The 15,829-nt window shown below is 29.7% G+C and overlaps 1 protein-coding gene across 1 annotated transcript in view; it reads left to right on the top strand.

The window, feature by feature from the left end:
* LOC125066116 overlaps positions 1-15,829 on the top strand; it is a 48,082-nt gene that overhangs the window by 1,551 nt on the left and 30,702 nt on the right. The window contains exon 2 of the mRNA XM_047674039.1: positions 9,849-10,042. Coding sequence (XP_047529995.1) covers positions 9,929-10,042 — 114 coding nt within the window. The 5' untranslated portion in view covers positions 9,849-9,928. The remainder of the gene's footprint in view (positions 1-9,848; positions 10,043-15,829) is intronic.

A 15,829-nucleotide genomic window follows, 5' to 3' on the forward strand; every position in this document is an offset into this window, starting at 1 on the left:
CACCTGGGTTTTTACAAGCACTTTAGAATCAATTAAAGATATATTTATTTTCAAATAATACATAACAAGAGAGTTGTATAGGAATAAGGCAAGAACTTAATGCAATCAATAGATACAAAATTTACAATGAAATTGATTAATAATTAACAAGATTAATTTGAATATAAATCCACCAACTGTTCCTAATGTTGATTCTACTTAGAGGAAGCAGCGAGACACTTAAACGTCTTTTTCTAATCTAATTAACTGTCTTGATAAAACATCTCTATGTTAAATTATTTAAAGCGTAATTGAAATTCACTTATCTTGCAGTTCGTTCTAGTTTTCTGAGCTAGATTTTAATGTCACGAATGATTTTTTTTATATTAATTATAATGAATAATTATGTTCCTCGTAAGGATATCCTGTTTTTGAATTTCGGAACACCTCAATAGAATTAGTGTCACAGTACGCATCTTATAAATATTAATATTAATTTTGCAAATTTTAAAGCAATAATCATTAAATTAATAGCATGGGTATAAAGTTAAGCGATTGATAGTTCTTATTTTATTTCTATTTTTCTATATTTTAATTTATTTCTTATACAAAATGAATCGAATAAAGCATTTATACATACTGAGAGCAAACCTTTCTGGTATATTCCAAGTAATGAATTTGTAATTAAATATAAATTACTTTCATCGAACTTATAAATGTCAAAAATATAGTACCAACATATTTTAATCAATTTCAATTCTGATACAAATACTAAAATCCCATTAGTATGGTATCTCATGCAATGTGTCTTTCATTCAATCTTAAAAGTACAATTTTATCGAAAGGGTTAATTTAATGTTTAATCACGCGGTGCCATTCAAATGTCCAATTCAATATTGAAAGAAAATAAGTCCCAAGCCCGTGGCCGTCTCTTGTTATCACCGACCTTTGCGAGAGAAATTCTAAAGTTTTTTTATTCGTTTTTAAATGTACGTAAAAGGGACGGTATAATTTCGAAGTAAAAATTTTTAATATTATTTTTTATCTTCAGAGTTTTTTTTTAATATTTCAGAAATTATTTGATACAGAAATTGTAATTTCATTGTATGATTATTGAGCCGAGATGTCCTTACCGATAACAATATGTTCATTCGGTTCAAACGCTACTAAATTTCATATGCTTCATTTTTTCTGAACTGTTCATTAAGCGGCTTTTGTCAGGGGTAAAGGAAAACATTAAGAGAATACCTGCATGGATCGTATGATAGTTCTTTATAATTCGGCTCTTGGTCTGCCGTAACGGAATCCATCGTGAGAAAACCTGCTTGAAATTCGACCTTATCCATTGGCTTCTTGTGCAGCGCGTGGTGGAATAAGATGCATACATTCTTCTTAAGAATACAAGAGGTATTTGGTCAGTAGTTAGACGTTTAAAGACTCTTATTAAACTTATATTGTATTACAAACAGTTTTCATTAAAATTTATAACGATTAAAAAAATATATTTACAAAACAAACGCACGTAATATTTGCATTGGTGTTTAAGTAGTTGTAAGCCGCCACTTAAAAATATTTAAAGCAGTAAATTTCAATTCACGTTATACGAACAAAATGTAAATATATTATACCAGATCATATTGATCACGATCGTATTATTGCTGCAATGACAGATGCATTCATGTATCACTAACTGTAAATGAATTCTAGACACAATAAGTTACCCATGACGTAAGAGAAAAAGTTCTGTCGATATTATGAAATAGCATGATGGTATTGAACTACGGAGAAGGTATTTTATGAAGCGGTTGGCATTAACATTGAATGGAAAACTGTTATGCCACGTAATGCCCGTTGAACTTGGGCCGCTTTGTCAGCGAAAATTTTGTAAGCGCTCCTTTCTAAGCTATTTACAATACAATTCTAGTTTCACTTGCTGAACTTAATTCATTAAGAGATTTTTTATAGTCTATTAAGAACAGTATGATGAGGATGTGAGATGTTTTAGTTTCAGAATTGCACTTATACTATTACGTAGACAAGTTTATGTAATTTATCTAAGAAATGGGTGATTTCTTCTTCAGGTTTCGAAAAATAACACAATTCAATTACTCTTTAAAGTAAAGTAGAAATTACATTAGACACATGCAGGTTTCTTTACGAAGTTTTCTTAGAATGCCGAGATAGCACAGTGATTTGATTTGATTGCGGGTTTAAGATTATACTGAGTTTTCATGTGTTTAAAATTTGTGTTTATAGTTCATCGCGTTCATTTGTGCATGTGTCGAATTTTACTGAAATTCTTTTTCATGTGTATCTACCATTAGACCCGCAAAGAAACAACTTGGTGGAATAAGCTCCAACACCTTCTCCTCAAAAAGGAGATGCGCGCTTAGACTTGGTAAATTTACAAATATAAAATAAATATAGGGAAGATTTATCAGAATCAGTCTAATTTAATTTTCCAAGTAACCTTAAGGTAGTGCATAGAAAAAAATAATGTAATAAATTAAATATAATGATACCATTTGAGTAATACGAACGAAATATAAAGAAAAATTCATTGAAGTTTATAAATAACCAACAACTAGCGAAATAAAATGATTTTAGTGCTGTTTATAGTGAGTGTACTTTTTTTAAAGAAAACATTAATTTTAAATAGGTACGATTCGTCAGAGAATTTAATGATGTTATAAATTAATGAGAATATTATTTTATTTTAATGAATATGAGGTGCTTTTAATAATTATTTTATATAATTTAATGTAATTAGATTTCAATTTTAATTAATCAATTCAATGGAAACAAGTTTCCTAATTATGATAAAATTAATTACCGCGTAAAATCTTAACATTTCATTCAGTATGTTTACTGGCTATAATATAATTTATTTAATAAACCAATGAAACACTTCTAAACATTTTTATTTCGATTATGAAATAGTTTCTATTAATTTTAATAAATTTGAAATGAATTTAATCCATTATCGATAAGGTTATTATTAAATAAGGATACCAATTTAGGAGTTTTTAGGTAGTACGATACAGATCCAAGGTTCAATCCAGGGTCAGGACTATAAAAACTATTTTGTTTTTCTTTTAGTAAATTCTCAGTAACAGGCTGGAGTTTTCAAGCTGTGTTTACATTCGTACCTTGGAAAGCACATAGAGCCGTTAGTCCTGCGCCTGACCCCTGTCCGGTCGTGTCGGACTGCCGTTCGATAGGATTATGAAAGTAAAGGCAATAGAGAGAGTACGGGTGTATGCACGCACACTGATATACTATAATATTTCAGCCAGTAAATTCAGTCAGAAGGAGATTATACATTTTTTCCAATACAAGCTTAGTTAATTTATGTTTACATTTTGTTAAAATTTGTTTGTTGTTCTTTAGCACAATGACAAAAAGAATAAATTAAATTGTTTTTGAAATTAAAATTATTTTGTTATAATTATTTGTTATTCTTTTAAATTCCTGGAATTGCTGATAATTTAATCGTCTGTTATTACAGTCTTATTAAAACACATCCTCTTGTGATAAATAATATCTATGCATAAAAATTTAAATATTAATATTATTTCCAAAACTATATACATGTGAAGTAATAATAATACTTACGTAAGGTAATTGTCATAATAGGCAACAAATTACAATTAATTGCCTGACGTCACTCCCAAGGTCAATGGATCTTAAGCCACCTCTGTGAGGACGACGTGAGCAGTCGTGATGCCAGTATCAAGACTATTAAGTCGTGATCTTGCCAATAGGAAACGTTTAACATAACCGCCTCGACAGTCTTCATAAAGAGAAATAATTAAATTCTTTTTTCAAATTTTTAAATGTTTATAGATCGACAAAACACGATTTCAAAAAAACAATAATCGTTCCACAATTTTTTTTATAAATTAATCAAAACAGAAAGTTCGTATTAAAAAAAAAAACCTTATAAATGACAAATTTTTCACAAATTGTAATATAATTTTAGTAATCAAATATATATAATTTACTAACTTTGGATTTCAACATGTCAATTTATTATTTTGTGCGATTGCTGTGTCGCATACAATTATTGGGTCTTTCGTAGTGTACTGTGAGGCTTGAGTGCAGGATGCGCCTGTATACGTCTCGTTCATAATATTATAATCTGTCGGCGTTGAGATAATGATTGTTTTGCTGTTCCATAGTGCTTGACCGTGCTGTTCTTTGTTATACTTTATGACTTATGGTATGAATCTGTTTGACGGTTGTTAGTTTTTTTGCATCGTGCGTTCTTACAATTAACGTTACGTAGGTATTTATAATTATATTTTTTTGTTCTTCGAATCAAAATGATAAAAAAAAACTTCGATTGTTGCTTATTTTTTGTCTCGTACAAATATAATATTACTTATATGTTTTGTTATCTAATCTAATGTATGTTGTGTACACACCTGATACCGAACTTACCTGTTGTTCAACGCAAAAATGATTTTTAAATATAATTGTAAATTAGGGTATAGTTATTGTTATATTTCTATCCCATTATCGAATAAATTATCATACATTATTACCGACAATATTCGCAAATAATTACTAATCTAATCAATACGAATGCAGTTTAATAATAAATAAAACTTACTATAAGCTTAAAGGAAATATTACTACTAATACTAGTAATAAATAGAAATATCTATAAACTTAAGATTATGAAATTAGCTTAGAAACAAGATTGTCATACACGATTTATTTTATGCCTGTTCTCTTAACGACTAACATTTATTTACAAGTGAATTACACATGCTTCGAGTACCGTAGTTGTCCGAATTCCGCGACAATCGCGTTACTTCACCCACATACTTTTATTTAAATATACGCCATGGATAAACACTTAAACCTGACCCACTAAGCAAATATATGCAAATAGTTTGAATATAATGATAATAACGATGAATGGATCGAGTTCATTGATCTGTAAAGCAGACGAGAAGCAATACTTGTACAATTCAGGAAGCTGTTTATTTATACAAATACATTATTAAAAACTATACACATTTTGTTAATGCGCATAAAAAAATAGTCGTTTTGTTGTTACTCTGTTTTGGGCATACAGTTTAATAATTAAATATTGTCGGATACTTAACAACTAAATTTTACTTACATGCCAAAAAATATATTATGTAATTTATCAAGAACGCAACCCAAGATGGATGCTCCTCTCTTTTACTACGTCTGAAAGGTGACGTCACTTTCTTAACCACGTCACTCAGTTTTTGTTTAACAATAATAATACATTACATTAAAAATAATTATACGTGATAGTGTCTTCGTGACTTGTTATTTGTTAAAGAGATATATATCATAGATTTTGAACACTTGTATGCGCTTGATTTTCAAATATACTGAGAGTGTCAAAAATATATATAAATATGTATATAAAAAAAAGAAATAAAATAAAATATTACATGTGTTAGGCAGAACTTATTTCTTCTTTGGAATATTTACAATATAGATAACGCAGTATAGTTTGAATATTGAATCATTATCAGACATTTAAATTCTGAGAGGGTTGAGCTTCGCAAAGGACAAAAATGGTGTGAACCCGTCGGGTGTGAAGGTCACATTGACATTGGGTTTGAGGACCGAGATGTGAGGTGGACTGACCACAGCCCTGTGGTTATATTTGTTACAATTTTGACCCAAGATCAAGGAAAATGCGCAAAACAAATAGGGTCAATCAATTGTGCATTAGTTAAACAAATTTGTAAAACGATGTAGTTGAATTAAGAGAATGACTATTTGCATATGTTTCGCTATCAATATTTACATATCAATTAATACAACTCGGTTGTTATACATCCTTAGTTTACCTGCCTTCGCGCGAAGGTCTGATATACAATCAGCGATTATTTCCCACGGTGCGTGAGTCAACGATCTTCAGAGCAAGGTTTACTCTGTTTAAGCAATGATACGTGCTAACGATGCAAACTACCCGCAACTAATAGCAACACCATAAGGGTTTCTTGTTTAGACTCGACACCACTGCAAACTGCTTGTAATAATGTTCAAAATATGTACATACGCTTTTGTATTTAGAATATAAAAGACACGTCACAGTCAATTTAAAGCTGTATTTACCAGGCAATATGTTTATATGGTAAAACAAATCTAATCGATCACTAATAGCTCAACACTAGACATAGACTTTTATGATCCTTCTCCCACTTGCTTCCAATATTGTGCAGCTTGTACAAGTAATAACAAATTTAAATATAAAAAAAAAAAAAAACAAAAAGGAGTACAAATCTACGCGACATTTATTCTTTAATAATAATAGAACATCGTATTTAAATCTAAAAATGTATGTACTAAAATATAGTATTATTAATATTCTATTGAACAATATTTCATTCTATCAATTTATTATTTAACAATAATAACTTAAGCTAAATTGTTACAATACACAAGCAGTAAACGTTCCTCAGTATAACCGATACCAATCAACAATTAAGTTTAACATCGGCCAGTTTTTATTAAACTTTATTATAATAGGCTAGATACATCATTCATCTATTGATGAATTCATTTATTAATAGACTGTATAGAGTACTTGGTATTTTAATTGCTGATGGCAAATAAAAAATAACATTTAACTTGTGAACTAGTAAGTAACGTAGGTTGTTATTAAATATAAGATAACTATATAAAGTATTATATATGTGGCCGACATAGTTTTATCTCAGCGTTTGTGTTTTGCGTTACAAAAGCTCCAACTTTCGGGTCATATTATATGCGACATTCTGAATATATGTATACAAAAAAAATCATAATTATCATAATAAAAACATCTAAAGCTTATAATATCATTCACGTGCTGCTTATTTCTGGTTTGTCGACTATATATGAATTAATAATGTTATATTAATATACTATTTTATAGTAACAAACAGTTATACGCTGTTTAACATGCACATGTGACCTTATTACCGGCAGAAAGTTTTTTATTGTAGACAATTCCAGTTGAGATTACTTAATGGATTTACATAAATCTGACCACTAATTCACCTCAATCCCTTCAAATACGAAGTATTTATAGTTGTAGTTTTCTCAAAAATTACCATTACCGTTTTGGATGGTTTCAACTTTATTGTATTGATGTAGGTTCCCGAACCCACACATTTTTTTTATGTATATCTTAATTAATTTTATCTATTAAATCGTCGCTAATAAATGCTATTCATGTTTTTTTTTAAATTTCGATGGCTTAAACAGTTTTTACATTAGTTTAAGTGTCAATAGCGCAGTGGTTTAAGGTCCGCCTAGATATTTAAAAAGTCGTAGGTTTGATCCTGACCCCTTGGGCAAGACAATAGTCTTCTCCATACAACACAAGCTTTAAGCTGTAATTGGAGGGGCCAATAAGATTATTAGTAATACCATATAATACAGCATTATATGGTATATTAATGATTCATTGCATGAATCATTTTTAAGGAATATGTAGTTAAAAATAAACAGTGCTCTATTCAGATTCTTAATCAAGGCCTTTCTTATATCCAAAGCGATTCAGTAGTTTATCGGTTAGTGTAATGCAGCTTGCATACTTATTTTATTGATATTTGTAACTTAACGTTAACTTAAATTCAAATTTGACACAGAGTTTAGTCCTTACAAAAATGATATCATGATATCAAAATTAATCAATGTCGGTACCGAGGCGTTGATGACTATAAAACTATTTTTTTGAACATATATGTTTTTATGTATACATACAAACTATGTGTATTAATTCCAGCTAGATTAGCCCGCTCCTCGCAAGACATCATCGTTATTATTCAATAATATAACTTGTATTTGTTATATATTTAGTTAATTATTAAGTTATTTTAATACGTAAGTGAAACACAACCTCTTAAACCTCGGAACCGACTTCAGATAGCTTTGTGGTACAACTACAATCATTTATTAATAAACCCTATTGATTTATTTTTCAATTTGAACTTTTTATCGGTTTAATTTATTTTTTAATAAATTGCTTGTTATTTTAAACTCATTTCAAATTAAAAAGAATGAATACGTAACTATTGAATTGCATTGCTTGTTAAGAACAGTTACTTTGATCAGGGTCCCGTGTTTATTTTTTATTGAGTCGAGGTATTTGACCGATCAAATTTAAAGCCGGTTAATCGGGCTTCGTTATTTATGTAAATGAAACAAATACAACCGGATATACCGGGTGTATCATCGTAGACTCGGACCGTTACGTTGGAGTTGGAATTGTATACAGTCTGCTTTGACGACGAATCGAAACAGATTTAAAAAACGGGTCAGACGAAATCAGGTGTTTTAGTAATTATAACACATTTGTTTGTCGGTAAATTCATTGCTAGCACAATTTTTATTAAGTCATTTGATAAAATTTCTGTCAAGTTTAATTTTAATTTTAAATTGAACACGTAGTGAATGTGAACAAGATATTGAAGTATTTTATTAAATATAAAATAAAAAGAGCTTTTATATAATGCCTCTTTCGTTCAGATCTTGAACTTGAACCTTATAATATATTTTTATGACTTTTAGGTGAGCCAAATGGACACAGATTATTTCGTTTAGGAAGAAACTCATAATTTCTAATTACATTATTTTATATCTTAACTTCATAAGACTCGCATTCATATGACAAGGAGTAATCAGGTTATACACACAAGTACATTATACAATGTACATAATATTTGTATGTCCGCCAGTTAATAAAATTATGCTGAGAACAGTGTGCCGTCACCGATTCATTTTGTACTTAAAATTCGTACAAACATATTTTATTATGTGGCTATAATATACATAAATATATACATATGTTCCTTCAATATAAATTCTTGGTTTAATCTTTATTATACGAACGCTTTTACGATACATCCTTTTATTGACGAAGATAAAGCATTATATTTTCAATTTTATAAATGCACAACACGTCTTAACTTCGTATTAAAGATGCAAGACATGAGCCATCGCCCGGGAACAACTGGCAGGGATGAACTGACAATTATTTCGAACATTTATTAAGTAATAATATTTATTATCTTGTGCCTGACATGAAACCAGATTTTTTAATGGTAATACCATTTAAAAAATCTGGAACATAATCGGAAAGTAAGAAGGTTTTTAATTTTAAAGATTATATAAGGTTCGTTTTAATATTTTCATCCCGCGTCTGTCCGGTTCAATTAAATGCAACGGGATTTATATATCGCTTAAACACTCGGTACGGGCGAAATGAAATAGTAGGTACCTATTAAACACATTTATAGCGGTATGCACTGAGAAGTCTTAAACATAAATGCATAGCAACTAAAGGAAAGCCGGTGATAAGTGGGGTTGTTACGATTTACGAAATGAAGATTATATCTCTGATTTTATTCTATATTTAATACAACTTGACAAATTAATTACAGATAACTTTCAGTATAAATAATTACTTTATAAAATTATCTTAATCAACTTACGTAGATCGCCTCTATATTCAAAGTAAAATATGCGGTATTTTTAATTTTGTATTACACTGTACGACTGCTGGACAAAGTTTAAGGATAATGCTTAAAAGCTTGTTCCACCACGCGGCCCCACTGCGGGTTGGTGTATGTTACTATTATTGCACAGTCGTGCAATTCATTTTAATTAAGAAACGAAGAGTAATTAATGTTACCCCAAAATAAATTGATTCAACTTGTGTAGCATCTGGCATTCAGTTCTATGAATTTTTATCTGACTTCTTTTTGAATCAAAAATTGAAATTAAACTAAGTTACTAATTTAAATTCTTTAAATTTCTACCAAACAAAATGGCGACTTTAAATCACACGCTTTACGAGTAATAATTTATAATTTTCTTTGTTTCAGTTAAAAATAATATGTGACGTCAAATTCGTGTCACGTCAAGTGCGTGTTAGGGTCTGAAGTGGAGTTTGGACTAGCTAGAGATGCACACTATGGATACCTTGGGCTACGGCCACAAGAAGTACCGGCCACCGCTCTCCCCGAGCAACTTCTACCACCATGACTACTACTCCAGGCACACAACTCTGCGCCCACAGGTAATAAATATAACTGATTCGTTAAATTACAATGTTGCTAACATTTCTATCATCACGAGATACGACGATTAGTAAACCAAATATTTTTTTATTAATGTGTAAATATTTAAAATCTCTTTATATATGCAAAAAATAATTGTATAATGTCAATAAGATAAATATTTTCGCGTTCATTTTAATAGACTAACAAAATATAAGATTTATACAATTAAAATATAATTAAAATTACCGTTTATTAATCAAGTCAAGATTTGAAAAACCAATTATTTGTTTTGTCTTAGTTTTATGTTAAACAAAAATATATTATAAAATATATATTAAAATAATGTTTCAAACAAACAGTTAAATATTTTTTTAAGGCATGTAGGAATTTTAAAATATTAATCAATAAAATAACTTAACATTATTTTAATTTTCTATCACAATATTTTTTTAAATCTTTGATCAATAAAGACTGATAATTTGGTAACTGGCGGGGCACTATTAAAAACATGCCTGAGATGTAATCAAATTTTACTGGAAGAAGTTGCGAACTTTTTTTAAAAAATTTGTAAATATTTTTATATCGTCAAATCTAAAAATCAGTAAGCGTTTAGAAGCACACTTTAATTATAGTGATGGAACTACTGAAACAAGATATTTGAAAAGATATAACGTTACTTCTTTAAGTGGTAGAGTTCATGTATTTTTTTATAAAAAGATGGTACAAATAGATTTGAAGTGAGGCTAAGGGCCATTGGGACAATCCCGTTACATAGAACGGTAACCAACAATGATCGTTAATGTGAATAAAAGCAGCCGACTATGATTCTGTTACAAAAAAAGAAAGTAATTTTTTTAAATAAAGCGAGATAGGAAATACGCTTCCATATTTTTTTTCTTCTTTATTGTCTATACGCGTTTGGCTCATAGAATTAATTTATTAACAATACCGTTACTACAAATATAATAAATAATACTTATATATCACCTAACGATCTTCGGGCATGACAAGCCAGGTTTTACTGAGCGCTAATATATCGTTCCGTCTTTTGTCATTTAACAGCTTCGAATATCCATGTCATTGAATAATATTATTCAAACGACGATGCGCTGAACATTTTTGTCATTTATCTTACGACGAAATATTACATTACTAATGTTGTACTCAAGATAAAGATACCGTTTCTTTTACCGCATTTTTGTGAAATTTGAATCAGTTTCTGAGGCTTTTCGACCGGTTTATTCGATGTTTTCGAAATGTTTAAGCACTCATGCTAAGTTTTATGAGACGAATTCGATTTTAGGTATTTTTTCTAAGTGTCGTAGTGCACAAACACAGGTGCGTTCCTCATTCCCTCAGTTATATGATCCGATTTGACGGCAGTTTCACCGGAAATATTGCAGGCTCAGGACCAGGTTTTAACCTAATAACTTTATATTGGCCTGACCTAATATTATAACCCATGATCTTGATAAGAGTGATAAGATATTTAAGGTACGATGTTGAGGTGACATTATTTATCCCATGTCATAAAATATGGAATAAAAAAATAACTTCTAAAGTTGAATGCATTGCGTATAAATAAACAAACAGGTTTAAATGGCATCTTAATTTGTTTAAAAAAATTAAGATGTTTGGACGTTTCGACTTGAACCTATTTGATTTTATAATTTCGATTCAAAAATCTATGATATACACATACAGTTGTGATGTGTCACTAATTAGATCAAAGAAAAAAAAAACTTAAGAAATTTCTTGTCAAGTTCACGACTTCCTAAATTTAATTAGGTACTTTTATAGAACCTGGTTTTGGATTAAGCACTAGTAATTATTGGTTAGCACCTAAACAGTTAATTACATTTGATTGAGGTTACTGATGGTCTCCAACATTAAACCGCATTGACATTTGATCACCGTCGATGTCATTCCACCGTTATAACCTGTTGCGGCATTTTAACTGTCGTAAATTCTTTGTATTATTTAAAAAGAAAGATAGAAGAGATGTTTTTTTATTGCCACACTCTACATTACTTAACAAATATTGACACTCTAAATTTCACGTTATATTGCAAAAGGATTTTCGTATTGTTGGCATGTTTAGTTTCATTGATATATATTTTACGTCTAAATATATATTATTTCAACATTTATAAATTAAAAAAAAAATCTTTCATTAATAAAATAAGTATTTCTTTTAAAATCTGAATGTACATGTTTAATGCACGCTATGAAATTAAGAAAAAACGATAGATATTTATGCTCCACTGGTCTATGTCGCTTCTTAATGTAAAGATCATTACCGCTTCAACTGGCCTTATATTATGAAACGTAACGGCAGACGTCAGTACTTTTTTATGAACTGGTTTTTAGTATATAATTGTATCCACCACATTGCTCAATTTCAGTCTTATACAAACGTTTAATAAACCAAGATATTCGATACAAATAAATCGGAATTCGGAAAAACGCATTTTTTTGTTAGGTATTATTATTATCTGTGATTAGTATATGACGTAATTTAATTATCCAAACACTTTTTTTATAAGAGCTCTTAACAATTATTATAATGATTTAATGTTAACAAGAAGCCTCTGAAAAAAAGATGTCTAAAAAGAAGAACGTAGCTAAAATATTTCCTTATTACTACTTAACTTTGATGTTTATTACGAATTCGTGAATTAATTCAAATACTTGCCGGTAGTCGGTCATTGTTCCGTACAACAATTTACATAGATGCTTGATAATGATACTGCGCGGTAAGAGACTCAACAACAGTTAAGAGCATGCTTTAAAATAATAATAATAATAATAAATTATAAAATCATTAAGCGAAGCGTGCAATAAATGAATACCGCAAAATCAGTAAACAGATCAGTAATGTAATGCGTACTTGTGATATGTACTTGTGTCGTTCCTAAAAACCCAGGAAGCCGGTTCCGTGCCCGTGATGCTGCTAATTAATAAATATTTATTATTCTTCCGCATGTTTTTCTAATTAACAATTGATAGTGCAGAGTATTATGGTGTAAACAAACTTGCTATGTAATTCACGGCACGCGGCTGACCGTTAAGGCACAATCTTCTAAAGGCAATTCGTAATTATGACATTTATAAATCATGATCAATGAATATAAAACTATTATTATTTTAATACATTACTGTTCGAGAGAAAAAAATGTGACTACTACTACGAAGTAGAGAAATTGCTTAAGGATTATTATTACTTTTAATTTTACAATGTTTATTTTAACACCATCTAGGTATCAGTAAATTAATCAAGGTCCTTTTTGTTTACGTCAGGTTTTGTAAATTTATATCATAATAATATATTTGTTTTGTTTCCAACGTATTTTTAGTAAATTTTATTCTCACGTTTTTTTTACAAACACAACACAGAATGTCGTCAAAAAATTAACTAGCAAAAATAGCTTAATTCTTATAATGTGTTTATAATTTAACGAGTTTTTCGTTAGAAAGTAAAAATATCAAATGAGGGAAACTCGTAGCGTAGCGTTGACGTAGTCAATATTATAAGTTGGTCAAATGTCTGAGAAAAGTAGCAAGAGCTTTGTCCGAAGGTAATTATAACCTGAGGTCAAACGCCACCTAACGGTTACGTTAAACAAATGACGCTACTTAATTATTTCTTCTCGAACAGTTTCTCAAAACTAGTCTTGTGAGACATAGTTTAGTTGCGAGTTGTGACTCGCAACTAAACTCACTCGAATATTTAATAAAAAATCAAAATTAATATTCAAGGTACAAAATCACCGATTCTTAAAAAATATCTCATTACTAAGAAGAACACGCGAAGAAAACTCAGTAGGATTATCTTTACTAAAAGTTTAAATGCGAAAGCACTCTGCCTGTTTGATTGTCTGTTCATCTGTCTGTTACGCTTTCTTCAAACATTAACATCAGCTAGTATTTATACAATTTTTTAAATCGATAAATAATTTGGTTTACAATTACGAATAAAATTGTTTTTTTTTTTTTCAAATTTCCTGATGTTTCAGCCTCATATCTCTAGCTAAACATGTTTTTATACTAATACTAGTTGGAACGCAACTTCGCTCGCATAACATTCAATTTGTAACCAAAATCCTCCTATATCTACTAACGTGCCATTTAGTGATTAATATTTTCTAACAATAATACAAATTAAATTATAGGTACAAAATATTTGCATAACGAAGGAACATCGTATTTTAATAATTAACATCATTGTTAACCTAATGTCGAAGCTGGACTGTAACGCAAAAGTTCGATCCCACGGCGCGCACTTCTTTCCGAAGTTATTTCCGAATTGATTAAATTATTAGTGATTGATTGATATAAAATCAGTTGTGTTTCTTCCAGAAATTTATATATTTATTCACGACATTATTTCATTTGTCTTAATATTACTGAAATAACATATAGCCGCATTTTTTTCCGGGATCAGAACTAGCTTATTTGCTATTCCTGAGTATAATCTATCTAAAATGTCTGTGACGAATTTCAAACGTACGTTCAACCGTTCTGCGGTGATTGACTAACAAACATCCATCCAAAATTTTGCATTTATAATATTATTATATATAGTAATACAACCTGTTACCTACCTATTCTGCTGGGAATTCAATTAATGTAAAAATGGAGATGGATGAGCGGAATTCAAAAAATTAATAGCCTCAGGATGATTCTGCGTCGCGTAGTTTACGTAACGGTATACGTTATGTTCACTATATTTTTACGTGAATGATTATATATATAATAAATCATGAGATTGAGCTTATATTTTACAACCGGCCTACAATTAGAAAAAAAAAATGCTTTAGATTTAACCATTATTAAGAAAGGTTATAAAAATACTGGTACTTCGTTAATGAGATGATCTTTGCGCTTGGTTATGCATTCATCGTGTGTATGAATCAGGAATTTACTCGTTTAATGTAAACGCTTTATCCGCGAAACCGCGGTGCATCCGTCCTATATATTTTGCGTTTTATTTCATTAAATTATCGCGAACGATGACTCTTAAAGTTTTTAGAAGTAATGAATTAAATTAAATCTAATATTTTGATTATTAAGCTAACACTCATTATAGAAGCATAAATATGTTATTAAAATTTACCTTTATAATTTAATGGTTTGCTCGCCATTCGTTCGCCTTACCGATATTTCTATGACTAAGTCCTTCAAAGTATTAAAGACTTAGAAACTTAACTGTAAGTAATCGTATCGTTCGCAACTCGATCAAGTTATCGAATTACGAATGATTTATTATTTTGATAATAGACCACTACCACGCCCCTTTACGTTTGTAGGATTTATATTATTTTTTAAAGAAAGTGTTTGTCTTTTAAGAAATATGAAAATACCTTAAGAGATATATTTTAATGAGATAAAACAAAAGCTAAACAAAGAAAATGTAATCTTTAAAAGTAATTAATACCATTATCATCACAATTATCTAGTGTTATAACATAAAGCGAAAAAGCAATCGGCGGACATTTACGACCGGCTGCCGCCTGACGCCAATCTTCTTGCTATTACACGACTATAAGGGAGGCTTAAAAAAAAAACCATACGCGAACCCTTTGTAGCCATTTCACATTGGTTTGGTTTGGTTAACTTTTCTTCTAGAAAGTAATCGTTCATCTAATAGTAAACAATTATTAAGTAATTAAGAAAATGTGTTTAATTATAAATAAATAAATAAACGAGCGTATAAAATTACAAATAGCCTTGCAGCGAATGCGAACGAATATAATAATCTTATTTATCGCTTGTAAGCTTACAAACAAGTTTAATGCGGTTTT

This window comes from Vanessa atalanta, chromosome 1, assembly GCF_905147765.1.
Source record: "Vanessa atalanta chromosome 1, ilVanAtal1.2, whole genome shotgun sequence".
NCBI classification, from domain to species: domain Eukaryota; kingdom Metazoa; phylum Arthropoda; class Insecta; order Lepidoptera; family Nymphalidae; genus Vanessa; species Vanessa atalanta.